This window comes from Pocillopora damicornis, chromosome 7, assembly GCF_964200805.1.
Source record: "Pocillopora damicornis chromosome 7, jaPocDami1.2, whole genome shotgun sequence".
Taxonomy (NCBI): Eukaryota; Metazoa; Cnidaria; class Anthozoa; order Scleractinia; family Pocilloporidae; genus Pocillopora; species Pocillopora damicornis.
The window spans coordinates 3003418-3020000 of record NC_142676.1 but is presented as its reverse complement, the minus strand read 5'-3'; the positions used below and the strand labels follow the sequence as shown (position 1 = coordinate 3020000).

Genomic DNA, 16583 nt, shown 5'->3' with positions numbered 1-16583 from the left:
GAAAAAAACTTCACAAATGATAGTTTCAGGTCTGTTGATTTGGTGCGCGCGGTTACCTGCTTAGCGGCTGTCGTTGCGACCATGTGCGTTTTTTTGGTAGCAAACCGTATTTCTGATGATATCTGACGATTTTAAACTGATGTATTGCGTTAATTAACTTCTACTTCAACACAGATTATGTTTACGTTGAAACCAATCCTGCGTTACCGTATCAAATACGAAGAATTGAGGAGTTGACTAAGGTAAAAATTTAAGGTGGCTCTGAACATTTATTCATAAATATGTTAATTACTAAATTTGGTTATGGACTTGGAGTAACTTTCTTCTTTTTCTTCCAGACAAGCAATGGGCAAGTTGAAGCTAAAGTTCAGTGTTTTTACAGAAAGAGAGATTTATCTTCAGCCCTTGCAGTTCAGGCTGAGAAACATTTGAGTGAGTATAGCCAAGCTGGAACAAACTAGACACATTGCACACTTTCTTTTTCTTTTCAACATGTTCCAAAACACACAATTAAATCATGGAAAATGTGAAGAGCCACTATAATTTCCTGGATCAGGTGTGCATATAGTGAGATTTAGCTTTGGTGTAATTTGAGACAAACAGTGTTGCTCTATTTGTCATAGCTGTTGACAGTGTTTTACTCTGAAATGCCTATGATACCTGGGTTTTTCAAGATCCCTAATTTTTCCAACTATTGTATGGTTTCTGTGATGCATGCTTTAAGACAATTTGGTACTCAGTGATCGTATTGAAATTTTTCTGCTGTTGTTCCCATCAAGCTATAGGCATAGTTGTGTTATGGTCTTAGACTAAGCAGATAATCTTGAAAAGGGGGTTTGATTTGTACAAAGGATTGTAATGATGATTTTAAGGGAAGCAATCAGAAGTTGTGTAATTTCAGGGTGTTAAAAATTTTTGAAATTCTTGGAATTGATGAGGATGCCCTCCTGGGTCACATGCTCAGAAATTATCTTATATTTCAATGTGAATTATTATCCTAATAAAACTGAACATTTTGGTATTGGTTTATACCTCAAACCTGTGACAAGTAACTTTCTCCTTGATCTTGAAAATTTTCATTTATGGTATACAATACCTGATTTGCAATATTATAATTAAAACAAAGTTTCAACAAAAGGAAATTGAATCCTAGCTTTTGTTTCATCATCAGTAGCACTGAAATGGGGAATTTTTATCACTGTAGGTTGTCCCTCATTGTTGGGTTTTCAGCAGTTATCAGTTATTACAAGATAACTGTTGGAGATATGAGAATTGAGGAGGTTGTTAGGAATAGCAAGTATTTAACCCAACAGAGGGGTCTCTAGCTGCTTAGCAGCTGTAAATGTGATTAATAATAATCAAATTATTCTCAGTTTTCATACTAAAAAAAAATCTATTGCATAACATTATACTTTCTGGTCATTTGGCTGGGTTTCTGGTATAGTAAAAGATTCTGATAATATAGTCAGGGTTATACTTTGGCCAAGCACAAGCACTACAGTTGACCAACATCTGTCTTTAGGAGACTTAGATACCTTTGTTTGTATGAAAGTTTTTAAAAGCTTAAAAAATCAGAAAACTGAGATAAGAGCCTTAAAGAACCAAGATATTTTTTAAGAACTTCACTTTGTAATTCAATGTTGACATGCCTGTTTTCTTACTGATTATTCAATACAATTTTGTCGCAGTACAAGCAGAAGAGGATGCAGAAATTGAAATGGGTGACAGTGAAATGGAAGATGTGTTAAGACATCAGCTGATTCACAGAGAAGTGTTTTTGTCCAGACAGTATGAAAATATTAATGCCAACACCATTAGGTAAGAAGACTTAAAAATGTCCTATTTTATTCCTTAAAACTGAAATGAAATCTTAAGTTAACATATCATTTATTGTTATTCCCAAAATCAAATCCTCATGGCAGGTTAGAATGCTGGGAGGATATGTAATTTTGTATACAGTTGGTGTTGTTCATTAAAATGTGCAGAATATATCCACATGTCATTTGTGTTGTAGTAAATTATAGCTTTTAATTACTGAATTTCATGCCAAAGGTCCTGTGATACAATATAAGTGATAAATCTTCTTGGTAACATGCAAAATTTCGAAGTTGTTTTAATGAATAGAATTTCAAAAGTGATAAAGATAATGAAATCACCTTTATTTTGTACCTTTAGGACTTTACCATTGTTTTTTTACACAAATTATTTCCTGTCAAAACTAACTATTTTCTTTCACTCTTGATATAAACAAAGAAAATGATTGAGCTTTTATCATGGCTAGCTTATGGACAGAATCATTGCTTTAATCTGTCACTAGAAATGTTTAATACATGACTGTAATAATTTTAGGCAAGATGTTTAGCTTTTGCAAGGTCAAGATTGTTTTGTATTACAAGATACATAGTTCATGTAATGTTGTTTTGAAGTTTTCAAATTGCTTGAATTAGAAAGAAGAGAAGGAAAAATCACAAAGCAGATTTAGAATTTGGACCACAGGAAATTTCCGTCAATTTTTGTTTTGCAAAGAAGGCAGTTGATGTTTCATTGTGATTTTGAGACAGGTCTGTGTCATCCTATCATGGTACATGCATTGTCTGTATAGAATTCAATTATACCATAGAATTGTTTCATAGTAATTTTCTATGATCCTAAGCACAAATTTGTGCTCTTGTGGATGTGTTTTTGTAGTACATCTACCTACCTGTTTTGAAAATGCTGACTTTCCCAAATTCTACAGTATAGGGCACACTGGTTATTATTGGTAAAGTTTCCAGTTGTAAATTTAAACTCATACTAGGCTACTATAATGTCAGGTTTCCTGTTGTGTGATCAATATGCATTGTTCTTACAAAAGAATAATTTTACTTGAATTGTGTGTGTTTTTTCATGCTGTTTGTGAATTTTGGATAGAATAAGAAAGAAAAAAAAAGCAGAATGAAAAGCTTTTTCATTCAGAACACTGAGAGATCACTCCAGAAACTCAAGATGTTTTAGAATTTCTGGATGTGGTACTCAAAACATGTGAAATGTATTTTCTTGGTTACAAACCAACACTTTCGCATAACTTACATTGTACATTGTGCTGATTTTATCAATTGCACTTGTAATCACTGAATATGTTTATTAAATATCTCTGTCCTTCTTAATAATTCATGGAGAGTGGTGTGGTAGCTGGTACAACATATGCTTGTTGTCTAAAAATGTTTTTGTCAGCTGTCTTTTAAAAAAATCAGAAGTCAAGGGAAAATCTTTTTAAAAACTCTGAACTGTGTCAAAAATAATTTTCCTAGAGATTCATGTCCTAAACTTTATTAGCAAACAAAAGTGAACAGATGGTTGGAACCTATGTCTTTTTGGCACAAACTACTGGTCAACAATAATTTACTTTTAAATGAAAATAATGCCATTTTGTTACAAATGAATCCTCATACATGTATGTATATATGTGTATGGGGTCACAAGTGAATTTTGAAGAGTTTAGAAATGTTTTGATTTGTGTGATGTTTTGTCTGTCAAATTGCTAACTTGTTTTTAAATTATAAAGTTGATTTATTTATACATTATTGATTTTTAATGTTTGTTAATGAGAGTTTGATTTTTTTGCACTGTAATATTTCTTTTATTTTTCGTAGAGGAAAATGTTTGGTGACTCTTTACAATGAGGCTGAAGTTCTACCAAAATATTTAGAAAAAGAGGTGTGTTCAATATCTTTTATACTCATGATGTTTTAGGTGATCATGTGTTCTATCATACTGATCATATGTTCCATTCTTCTTGCAGGACTGGTTTCATTACTTTCTTGTTTACGATCCTCAACAAAAGACTTTAGTTGCTGACAGAGGAGAAATGGGAATAGGCACTGCTTATCAAGCTCAAGTACCCAAAACAGCTCGTAAAGGTTAGTTATCGACTTTGGCAGACTTTTGAAATACCTTGTATTTCATACATTGTATGTCATGGTTCAGTATTTTTCTAGACCTCAATTAACACCATCACAACAGAATCTTTCCAAAGGGAATCCTTTGTCTTGTGATAGAAGGTCAAAATGCTATCATCCACTTCTAGAAAGCACGAAATGTTTAAAAGACAGAAAGTGCTCTTGCAATTGTTGACATCTGCATATATCAAAGATCAAGTTTGCTTTTGATGCTTGAAACAGAATGTGATACTTAATTTTTTTGGGTCTTATGTTTCAAGTGTCAGTTCAAGTTGAAAATGTTGATTTTAAAAATTTTCAGTGTAAATTAGTTAACCTGAAATGAGTTGAAATTGTTGTTCTTTTTATACTTAAGGACTTCAAGATGATAGGGATCTTTCTAAACTGGAAACTTTGGTTTGGAACCCAAAAAATCCCCTGCAGGATCAACACATTGATCAGTTTCTTGTTATAGCAAGGTACACAGGACAAGTGGTAGAACATAATATATTTGTTGTTGTTGTTTTTGTTTTCTATACCTTTCAACTTCCAAGGTCTGGTTTGTAACTCTCCCTTCTGAATATCATTAATTTCCTAGTGAAATACTGTGACTTAATACATGACATGTAAGTGTAATATTTTCTTTTCTCAACACCTCTCTGGTCAATGTTGTTTTGATATTGTAAGGAAAAGATGCATTTTAATCACTGTTAAGAGGGTTACTAAACAAATCAAACTGATGTAAGGCTTCGTACCTAAGCCTTACCCATGTCTTGGTCAAATGAGAATAAATGCTTTGATTCTTTCTTGTTTGGTATGACAAAGCTTCTCAATTTTTTTTAAAATTTATTTTAGATCTGTGGGGACATTCGCCAGAGCTCTTGATTGTAGCAGTTCAGTTAAGCAGCCAAGCTTACACATGAGTGCTGCAGCAGCTTCTCGAGACATCACACTGGTAAGTTTTGAATGATTAATTTCCTTTGTAGTGTGGTGTTGGTCTTTAAACGTCTTGAAACCATTTGTGAAAATGTAGTTTCTTAGGTTAGTTGTGTGTAGCCCTTGTCCATTGCCTTAAAGGCACGAGTTCAAGATCTGTCAAAGCCTGAATTATTTTTGTCCTTTTTTTCCCTAAATTATTGCAGCTTACTAAGAATATACTTAAAACTATTCATAGTTGGCTTATACATCATTATGCTTATCAGTTAACTGTATGTGTGAAAATCATTTTAAGCCCATGTTATTGAATACAGCTTATGGTAGGCATACAGTATTTGTCAGTATTATGGGCAGATAAAATGCACAAAGAAAAGAAGAAACAGAATGGCAGTGAAATTACCAAAAAATAAATATGTATAGCTCCAAAAAACATATTTCATGTGACTTCCTTTTTGTGAGCAAGAGCTCTGTGACATCTTTGCTTAATATATACCAAAAAAAGTCCTGTTTATGTACTTCTTATATCTAGCAAGGTCTGTGAATGTATGTTGCTTCTAAAAGAAAACAGATTTTATAATTAATTTGTTATAAGGTATGTCAATTGTTGGTAGGCCAAAAAATAAATAAGTTTGGTAATACATGTACCCAAAAAAAAATTAATAAGTTTGTTAATACATGTAAAGAAACAAAGAATCTTATTATAAATAATTTGCATACTTGTTTGATTTGATGCATTACCCAAGCCAAAAAAAAGAAAAAAAACACAAGGTTTCCACCCTATCAGAAAAATCATGTTATTGCATGAGATGTGCTCTCACTTGTAGTTCAGGTTTTACTCAAGACCAAATTTGAATATGATAAATTTAGGTGCATTCATCAAACATGCCAGAATTTCTTGTCATGCTTCAGATCATATCGTTACCTTTGTAAATCGTATTGTTTGTTGTTAAGTTTACCTGCCCTTCAGCTGTGTCTTGGTTTGGTCTTAATTTAAGGGAATTTCGTTTGGGTTTGGAATACATTTTCTTATACTAAGTCAAGGTTAAAGGCAAAACTATTGTTGATTATAATCTGATTAGATCTTGCACCCTATTCATAATATTTAAATTCCTTTATGTAATGTGATATGTGATTCATTGGTGCAATATGTGATATCTGTTGTTTGAGAAAATCATTAAAGAAAGAATTCAGAAGCACATATACTGAAAAAAGCCCTAAGCTTCTGGGTTTCAGTGTCATTAGCCCTTTGAGGTTCTCCTCAGCAGGGCAGTTTATTATGCTGTTTGAATGATAATCCTCTTTCTGGGTAGAATTGTCAGAGGTGGTTGAATTGAAGTAGAGCAGAAAGCTGGTGACCTTGCATAGCATGTGAACAGTCCTAGAGTGTGAACAGTTTTGGGTCTCCTCAATAATGTTGTACATGTACATTGTAAGACAATATTTTTAAACTACCCAACTCTGTGAGAACCTTGGTTTCTACTGGAATATTATAGTATAGCAGAAATGCTTCTAACTATTAGTGCATTCCTTTTTCTTGGGGTTCTAATTTGTCAGAGTATACTCTCATTCTGCCAGTAGGGAAATGTGGTTAGGAAAGAATTCTGAGAAAGACCTATCTAGGTTAAGGGGTGAACTTTAGACCACTGAGAAATCTCTTGTATGAAAGCCTGAGGCAGAATACAACTTTTTTTCCCTTAATTTTGTGTTCTCTGCCATTTTGTACTCTGTTTTTATCAATAATTTCATGCTTAATTTGGTTTCAGTCTCATGCCATGTGTGCTCTCCATAATAATGGGTACAATGTCAGCAAGGCAATTGCTAGTCTGGTTCCCTCCGGTGGACCCATTCTTTGTCGTGATGAGATGGAAGAGTGGTCAGCAGGTAGGTGTATCAGAACATTCTTTCAGTATGCATATTCTCCTTACTGCTCCCTATACATTTTTTAGGGTGCTGTAAAAGAGAATTTGTTTAACAATCAAGAAGTTCTTTACTTGGTGATCATTTTCTTTATTCTCATGACCTTAATGTGTGATTGAGGGATGATTTTGGAAGGAGAAATTATATGTTTGTCCCTCATAGTGGTTAAAGGGTTCATGAAAGAAATTTTTTTTTGACCTGTTGATGAAATTCTACTGAAGAAAAGATCCATGCTGATGTAAATGTAGAGAAGAGGCCTGTAAAATTCCAGCCGCAAGAGGATTCAAACCTGAGCTTCTTGGCTCAGTTGCTAGTGGCACCCAGATAGTATCTAGGAGGCAAGTGTTCAATTCCAGGGGATGCCTGAAATTGTTCTTTCTCTTGAAGCCTGATTTTGCAAGATGACAACATCAGGCTTTTGGGAATAAACCATGAAGTTAATCTCAATGAGTCCTGCAATAATTTCTTTTGTGAATCATGAATTACTGAGCTACTCCATGTAAAACATTGGATAAATGTTGAGCATCCTTTTGTTTCCACACAGTGTGAAATATCAAAATTTTATTTTAACCACCTTCTATCAACAAGTTCAGTTCAGCCCAATGAAAGTAAATTATTTTTAATTACCCAAGGATAATCACTATCATGCTTGGTCAATAGTGAACTCATTATATTTGAGGTATTACAGTTACCTTTGTGTATGGTTCAATTTATGTTCAGTAACAAATGACAATAACATGATAATTTTGGGTGATCATGTGTGGACAGTGTCACAATTTCTTGGACTATTGATGAAAGTGCTAAAATTATTGTTTGATTATCATATTAGGAGAAGCAACTTTGTTTGAAGAAGCCCTTCAAAAATACGGAAAAGATTTTGCTGACATTCAGAAAGACTTTGTAAGTTGTAGTTCAATGATCTGCCAATGTTGAGATCTGCACTTTTTTATTATTCTGTGTGTGACCTCTATAAAGTGATCTATGTGGCATCACTGGTTAACTCTGTGTTTTTATTTCCCTATAGCTTCCTTGGAAGAGTCTACCAAGTATAGTGGAATATTATTACATGTGGAAAACCACAGACAGATATTTACAACAGGTTAGAGAAAAGCTTTACGGTGAAAGAAATATAAATTTTCTCTACTCAATTTGTCATTTATTGCCTTTTTTATTGTTTATTCAGCTCCTGCACTTTGGTAATATGATACATAAACTCAAATTTTTTTTTGGATTTCTGATTTCCTCTAGCCATATACCCAGTGTTTTGCACAACTGGAGAGCATTTTTTTCCTTTAATTGAAACAGAGAATTTGGGTCACACATTTGTTCATATTTACTGGTAAATAAAACAAAAAAATTGTTTGATTTGATCACTGGATGCCCAATGATAACACTGACACTTCCCAAGTCATTTGTTTGGTACAAAGGAAACTCTTATCATGTTATGTAAATTCTATAGTACTTCAAATCCCAAAATAAATTTTACAACTCTTAATGGTCAGACATAGTTTGATGCTACTCTGGTTTGCAGATTTAATGAATGTAACTGAAGAAGTTACAATTCATAGACCCAACGTTTCGACACTCCTGTCTAGTGCCTTCATCAGGGGTATTAATGGTATTGAGACTTAGTTGACTATTGTTGTACCTACAAAACCTAATATATTAATTTTATTTCTACTAATTTTATTTCAACTTTCACACACATTCTTAGTATATAAAGAACTCATAGGAACTAGACTATTTGAATTTGAGAATGATGATTTTTAGTCTGGATAATTTTAAAAGGGAATAATGTTATTTTAGAGCAATAACAATAATGATTTCAATTTTTTTTTCATTTACTTTATAGAAAAGACTTAAAGCAGTCTCTAAGGAATGTAATCTAACACAGATCTACATACCCGGCCTGTAAGTACACTAAAACATGTGTTTTTGACCTCACCATGAGGATAAATTATATTTTCTATGAATTGATGTTGGTTAAGTGTATAGGATACTTAGTTGTTCTTACTTCATTTTGTTGTCACTAGTGATCTATTACTAGACAGACCCACTACATCATGGAATCTACTTATAAGAAGGTCTCATCCACACTAATTTGAATACATTTGAAAATGCATCTTCTCAATTGGTTGTGCAGGACAGTGTGGTTTGATAGAATTGAGCTTTCCTGTACCCATTCATACTGTCAAAGTTCTTTGTTTATTAAATTACTGAAGATTAAGCTACTTTCTGAAGATAATTAACCATAAATAACCTTCAGAGGAGAGTGTTCCAGCATACAGAGCTTTGTCAGAAAATTGTAGTTTTTTATTTGCAGATGGTAGATTGATGACATTTTACTTGTTTTTTTTTTTAGTGGTGGAAGTACAAGTCAATCAGGGAAAAAGCAGACATCTACTATAATTTTAACTCCACCACCTGGTGTAGCAACTAACCTCATTGGTGTTACTTGTGAAAGCTGTTATGGTGCGTATGATAAACAGTTTTAACTGTAGGTAAAGCATTAAGCTTAGGGCATTGAAGAGGCTGCAAGATAGTGGTATTAGCTTGTTTTACTCCAGTTTACTGCTGTAAGGGGAGATGAACAAATCTTTTATGCCAATTGTCTGTTTGCAAACTGTCTGGTTTTTTGAACTGCAAGATGGTTTATAGCAGACTTAGGAACCTTTGAGAAACTTGTTGCACAAGAATTATAATAATGGCAATTTTACAACAATTGAAGAGGGTGGACACTTATTAGCTTTTCATACTTACAGGGTGGGCTTTTATTCAAAGTTGGATACTTTATGGTAACACTCTTTACTTGTGGCCACAGGTACCTCATCCCAGCAGTGGTATCCCTGGGGAGTTCCAAATTCGCAACATAAATTCTGGCTTTGCACGTTGTGCTGGATTTACTGGAAGAAGTATGGTGGACTTAAAAGACCAGGTGTTTATATGTACATTTTTTTCACAGCTTTTGATGTAGGACCAGGAATGTCTATTCTGAGAGGCTTGTAATTCAGACTGAAGCTTATTACAACGAAGCACCTGTAGAAAAAGGCCAAGGGACTGAAAAAACGCATTCTTTTATGACTGTTATGAATTAACGTTTTCTAAAACATGCATGGACAAAATTTGAATGTAAACCTTTGGTCTATAGACAAAGTACATCAAACTACCCCAGGCAGGTAACATACTCGGGTTTTAAACAATCACAAGTTGATAATCTGAATCAAACTTACTCTAAAAGAGAGTAGCACTTTTCCTAGTACAAATCAACAAGGAAACGGTAGGTTGGTAGACATGTTGAATTTGGACCACTTAGATGGAAGTTCTGCTAAATTCTGTTATTGTTGTGAGTGGAATGGGAACCTGGAACCTACTAAGCACATCTTGGGGGTTAAGAAAGGATAAACAACTCTTCGCTGATGAAAACGCTGATTTTGGAAATAATGTAACGTTTCCGACCCGTTGACCCGATAGCCTCGCTTTTGCGTACGCTAATAGGAAACCTCTGTCCAACTAAACCACGTGTGCGGATCTGGAATAAGAGCTACTGTTTTTAATAATATTTCTTTTGCCTCGGTGTCAGATGGTCTGTCTGGAAAGGGTCATGGCGGTCTTCAGCCAAGCTACACCTGCAGAGTATGCGGCAAGGTCTTCAACAGAGCAGGTATCTAGAGTGACGTGTAGTTTACTTATGGGAAATTTAGAGCAGAAAGGAAAAAACAACAACAAAAACATCATCTCCATGTTTTCAAGCATCTTTTCTTCTAGATTTGTCAACTCCCTCTGATATTTTCCTTCCCTCTGACTGGCTGTTAAGATAACTGTGGTTTTGGTTTTACAACGCTTCATGAAAACATCACAGTATTCATTGATCAATTTTACATATTTGGTTGATTGCTAAATCAGGTGCAGAGTTTTCTCTGTTATTTTGTAACATACGTGTAATATTGACACACTTAAGTGGAATAATGCTCTCATAACGCAATGTTTATGATGTTCATTAACAGAGCGTCTGTCCAGTCACATGGGAACACACAAGGTGTACAAGTGTGGGGTGTCACGATGCGAAAAGGTAAATTTGTCACGATATGAGTTGTCTGAATTATGATGTGACTGTGACCTTATGGGCACAGGCATGATGCATTGGTGAGAATGCTATCTGTCCAGTCATGTGACTTAGGTTGAGCACCTGGACATTTCAGTTCTCTTAGGTGAAGAGATTCTGGACAGAATCATTGTCCTCCAAGCATGTTTTTTGTGGAACCGTTGACATGTACATGAATAGCAAAAATCTCTAGAGGCTGGCGCAATTAAAGAGATTTTGGGAAGTTAAACTAACCCATTTTCAAACTCGATCTGTAGCCGTACACCCCACTTATGAAATGAAAGCCTATCTTGTACAAATGTTTTGTGAGAGTTTGTAGTTTAATCCTATAAGTATTGAGGTGTTAATGGAAAGTGCATCCCCATACCAAGGAAACTGAATGTTCTCTCAGATCTTTTTTACGCTTTTTACGCTGTTTACAATGTAACAGTTGCACACAATTCTGTACCTGACAACACAATCCCTACGTTTTCTGTCAGTGAACCTAATGTTAAACATGCTCTGACAGACTTAAAAGTTTGAGTGATTTTTGTGATTTGCAATACTTGGCTCTACACGGTCGCTGTAACTCTTCATTCTCATGCATCATTCCTTCTTTTAGCAAAAATTTATGTTGATCTCCTCCATTCTCGGGTATGCGTATTTACTTGGTACTTTTTGTTGTTGTGTTACATCCCTTTTCATTCTCGTCAACACCAGGTTTTCAACTCTCGTCCCAACCTCACTCGGCACCTAACAGCCGTGCACGGATGCAGACCACCCAGCCCGCGTAAACTCAAACCTAGGTCACCGTTTTACATTAGGGCCTTACCGCTGACCAAACTGGCTCGGCGGCTGTGCCAAGATCTGTATAATAAAGTGCATCATTGTCGAGTGGTCGGAGAAGCTCTGAATATCCAAGAAATCAGAGCACAGTGTAAGTTTCCCACTAGTCAGTCTTTTCATAATTTCCTAGAGATGTCATGTCTTTTGAACTCTTGCATGAAAAGCTTACTCCCAAATATTAAATCTTATCAGTGCTCGTTCACGAACTTGTGTCAGTTTGGTAGGAAGGGGGCAACAGAGTCAGTTCAGACTCGTGGATTCTTTAAAATGTATTCAAATTTGGAGTCCTATTTTGATGACCTTGAAAGAGTAAACACGTTGAAAATCAGTAGAAAACTGACTTTCTACCATTGCAACTGATAGCAAATAAACTTTATTGTTTTAGTAGTTATTCCCAGCCAATACAATGGAATAGTCCAGTATCACTCTTTTGTGATTTAAATGTCTGTGAATTTTTTTCCATCAGGTTTAAAGAGGCTAGAGACGCCTAAAGCTGAGGCCCTAATTAAAGCGAAGAAACGGAGGGTGGAGCGAAAACTTCACGATGTCGTGGACAAGATTAAAGCAAACCCGCCAAAACCACACAAACCTCCTAAACCGTCCAAACCAACCTTACTACCCCTCCCTAAGGAACACTCACCAACTTCACCATCCCCTCCCACTCCTACTGGTCACTCAATTACCTCCCCTTCAAGAAAAATGATTCCTCCGTCGAAGAGCTATGTACCTATTCAGCCGACCCCGCCCAAGGCCAGCGACTGGAAGTACGCAGCCATTCCCTCAGCTAAACCTGTTGTACAAAGTCAGCAAACTTCCCAGCAGACGACGAACCATATGATGGCCAGGAAGCGGTCTCACGAAAGTGGCTCCGTGCAACAGAATGGTATTGACGGTAAGACGATCTGTGGTTTGAAGTCCTACTGATAGAGCAATGGCTCTACCTAGCATCGCCCCATAATTGATCGAGAAAAACTTGTGCTACTCTCCAAAGCAATCCGTTGCAAGACTAAAAACCAGTCGCTACTTGATCACTCATGTTTTCTTGTGCGTGATGCTCTATAGAATAACGCTCAGCTTAGCAGCTCAGAATTGCCAGCCACTTTCTGTTACCAGTGTATTTGTTGGCTTCACAGAACTACGCCTTGTTAGTGTTCTTGTGGAAAAATCACCCCAGCCTCGTAATAAATCAGATGCAAAACTCGAATCAATCACGAATTCGTTATCGGCTTTTACTCTGGCCTCATTATGTTTAGAAGTCACCTGCTCCTTTAAATTCTTTCTTTTACTTTGGTTCTGGTGTTGAATCAAGAGTTCTCTAATTCTTCGCAAAATTTTATTGTAAGAAGCGCTATAAAGTTCTGTTTGTTCCCGTCTGCAGGTCCTTCGGCTAAACGGCTCAGTGCAACGTCACCATTGGGGAAGAAAGGCTGTGAGTGCACCTATTGTGGCAAGATCCTTCATAATCAAGGTAAGCAGTAACTCATGTTACAGGCTGCTTCGCTGTACCAGTCTTTGTGGAGCGTAAGGCATCGGCTGAAGAAAGTGTGAGTTTGTTAGAGAAGATGATGTTGGACGATTCCTTGTTGGGTCAATTTCTCTTACTTCCGGGAGTTTCGGTCTTGATTGTGATCAAATTAGTGGATTTTTAGCTGATTGTTTTCATTAAAAGAAAATTAAAGGAAATGAAAACGGTGTGGAGTCGGATCTTCTAAATTTGATAATAAATTTGAATTATTAATCGAAGAAAATAAATAGTCATCACAAGGAAGCTTAAAATTGTCGGCCGATAGAAGGGGAAAATAAATTAGACAGTATCGGAAGGGAGGATGTAAGGAAAATTTGTGAGTTCCGTTCTAGTGACCAGTTTGTTTAAATGAAATCCTAAAGGAGTGTTTTCATTATTATTGACAGCGAGCTTAACACACCATGAACAAACGATGCACGCGTCTGCAGAGCCGCCTAAACAGCGGTCGTATCCCGCATATTGTGACGTCAGCCCGGCCTTGGGTCCCGGATCTACTAAGATTGTGCCATATGCGCAGCATTCAGTGACGTCATACATCAACGGACAGCTTCATTTAGAGCGTGGCATGAACAATTTGCCCAACTACTCTCCCTCAGGGGCAGCAAACAAGCCGTACCTCCTCCCAAAGCCTACAGCTCCTGTTAAGGGAAATCCTGAGGGAGGTGTCATAGTGAATTCAGTGGCCACACCAGTTCCTAACAGAGTGGTGGTCGGTGAGAATGCCAAGCCGGTGGAAAATAGCAAGCCAAGTCCGGTGATCAAGTCTGTAAGCTCCAAAGGTCACCACCTGAATCCGCAGTTCATTGATCCACCTGAGGAATTCCAGTTCCGCTCAAACAAACGCTCAAGGTAATCTAAATTGATAATCTAAAATTGGTAATCTAAAATGATAAGAACCTATCGGTAAGAGGCTCATTGTAGAATTCTTATCGCCTGTCTTCTTTATTGTATTGATGTTCGACTTCGCTGGTCTCCAAGTATGTTAATGTTGAATTTGTCCTTTCCTTGGTTTTCTCAAAATACACTTCTAGCAGTCGCTTTTTTTTTAAGCGAATTCGCCGCGCGAGTCCAATTAAAATTATGTTTGCGCGCCGTGCAGAACATTGGGGGTTATGCGCACGGCGCGCTAAAATCAATTTTTTTATTTTCCACTGAATTTTTTTGACTCGTGCGACGGATCCGGCGAAAAGGAGGGACTTCTCGTAGTCTAGAATCAAAAGCGCATTTAGAGGTTTTGTGAATGATTCTCTGAGTCTTGATATGTTGTTCTCCGCTAGGAAAGCACGCAGAGTCTTACCAGTGGACTCCCAAAAAAAAGTTGCGCGAAGACCGTGGAAGGAAGTGAAATGTAGCGTGCATCTTCGCGCCCTTATTTACGCCATGCCGCCCCCGCCAGAAAGCGAAGCAGTGGAACCTATTGTTATCGACGATGACTAAGATGTTGATCAGATGCAAACTTGAAGCTCGCGTTGGGAATGGTTAAAGATGGCGACATGTGTGAGTCACATGGTATGTGATGTCACCACAGGCTTTGCATGGCTTTAGATTCAAGAAATTCTCGAGATTTCGTCTGTAAAACACGTGCTATTTTGGACGGAATCTAGACTATCTGAAGTTTATGAGGTCAAAAAGTAAAACTGTTCAATTGACCTAATTCCCTTACGTCTCTATTGTGCAATTTGTACGAAGACGGTAAATTAATTCTTCTTTTTAATTAGGAAAAAAAATCTGATACTCCCTTCTCTTTGACAGCGGATGTCATATACACATTCGCAAATGTATAGTAGTCTTCGCTTGAATATACCTCAACGGAGGAGAGAGTTTACGGTGTAGAAATTCGTTTCACTTGACTTAAGCATTCTGTTTTATTTTGTGGACCAATGCATTCCTTAGACGATAAGTAGTAGCTGCTGAGTGTAGCAATTAGTTAGAGCTGGAGAGGTAGGGGGTGGGGTGAGCCGACTGATACATCCCCTCCTAGGGAAATTCCTGTAGATTTTGTTTTCAGGTTTAGAGGTAGTATGTGTTAGAGAGAATGAAGAATATATGATTCAAGGCCGCCTGGGAAAGTCCTTAGGTAAAGTGTTTTGCAGTATTGTATTATAGTTATTATAAGCGTATATTCGTTTTATATTGAGAGACCCTATGTATTGGATCAGATTTTTATTTTAAAGTACTTTGTCTATTAGTGTTATATTGTCTATGTAATTATTTATTTGGTCTTGCAGTAAACTGTAAGAGACTCGAACGCCTTCCTGGCGAGAGAGATAAAAGCCTTCAAAGGTCAACTTTTTCGTTTCGCATTAACCCTTAAACTCCTAAGGGCCTATTTACACGGTACGACTTTGTCGCATGCGCCAAGCTTACGACAGGCTTACGACACGAATTGTTTCGTGTAAATCAAACCTACAACTCGCTTACGAATCTTAAGTCATGTCGTAGGCCTGTCGTAAGCTTGTCGCATGCGACAAAGTCGTGCCGTGTAAATAGGCCTTAAGAATGACTGGTATCTAATTTCTCCTTACTGTGTCAGTGCTAAATCAGACGAAAGTAATGAGAATCAAGGAAATGATCGTCAACTTAAGCCCTTGATTGTTAAACAAATTCTCCTCGGAAATGTACAGAGAACAGTATGGAGAATATGCATACCGATTTTAGGGTGTAAATGGTTAAAGAACAGTTCTTTCTTGGTCTCTCCTCTATTCTGGCGTAGGGTGAATGTCGAATCGAAGTCAGCCTAAATTGACGAATTACATTTATTATATTTCCAAGAAAAGCTTAGGTTCCTCAGCTGGGTTTCGAGCCGCCTTTTTCGTGAAAAGTCGGTCGCATTCAGTCATCTTCGGCACCCTATCGAAGTGATTTAAATTCTTGAAGTTCGCACTTACTCCAAGTGAAACCTGACTGTAACTGTTAACCTAACTTGAACTATTCTAAAACGATGAAATAAATTGTGTATAGTTACTACCAAGAACGGACGTTATTGGCGTGAAGCATTCAACGCAACATAGATTGTGGCTGGGGGGAACACCTCAATTTCAACGGAGTTTCTGCACGCGATTTTAGTACAGGTCATTAGGGATGTTATTAAATCCTCCGTTCCTACCCCATCTTACCCCTACCCCCAAATCAACTGCTCCCGCCCCCCTGGGCAGACACAGCCTTGTTTTGGGGTTTTGTTAGCAGACAGAAGTTCATTCCAAAGCGACTACGTGAACTAGGTAGAGCCTTGATCATTGTGACATCCGAAATCAAGAATAAAGACGCGTTGTGACTCGCCATTAATTTTTTGAAGAAGTACATTTATACTAAAGAAAAGTAATGTGGGAGATAATCCAGTAAGGAGAGTTAGGCTCCGCGT

The 16583-nt window shown here is 36.8% G+C and overlaps 1 protein-coding gene across 1 annotated transcript in view; it reads left to right on the top strand.

Annotated features, from left to right (window-relative positions):
• Positions 1–16193, top strand: part of LOC113678610 (metastasis-associated protein MTA3) — a 16822-nt gene extending 629 nt beyond the window's left edge. Inside the window, exons 2-21 of the mRNA XM_027195510.2 lie at positions 175–242; positions 339–432; positions 1689–1818; positions 3633–3696; positions 3782–3899; positions 4294–4396; positions 4773–4872; positions 6617–6734; positions 7600–7670; positions 7795–7869; positions 8623–8681; positions 9133–9242; positions 9592–9705; positions 10351–10431; positions 10775–10839; positions 11572–11788; positions 12164–12589; positions 13076–13165; positions 13609–14071; positions 14500–16193. Coding sequence (XP_027051311.2) covers positions 175–242; positions 339–432; positions 1689–1818; positions 3633–3696; positions 3782–3899; positions 4294–4396; positions 4773–4872; positions 6617–6734; positions 7600–7670; positions 7795–7869; positions 8623–8681; positions 9133–9242; positions 9592–9705; positions 10351–10431; positions 10775–10839; positions 11572–11788; positions 12164–12589; positions 13076–13165; positions 13609–14071; positions 14500–14659 — 2726 coding nt within the window. The 3' untranslated portion in view covers positions 14660–16193. The remainder of the gene's footprint in view (positions 1–174; positions 243–338; positions 433–1688; positions 1819–3632; positions 3697–3781; positions 3900–4293; positions 4397–4772; positions 4873–6616; positions 6735–7599; positions 7671–7794; positions 7870–8622; positions 8682–9132; positions 9243–9591; positions 9706–10350; positions 10432–10774; positions 10840–11571; positions 11789–12163; positions 12590–13075; positions 13166–13608; positions 14072–14499) is intronic.
• Positions 16194–16583: the final 390 nt, after the last annotated feature.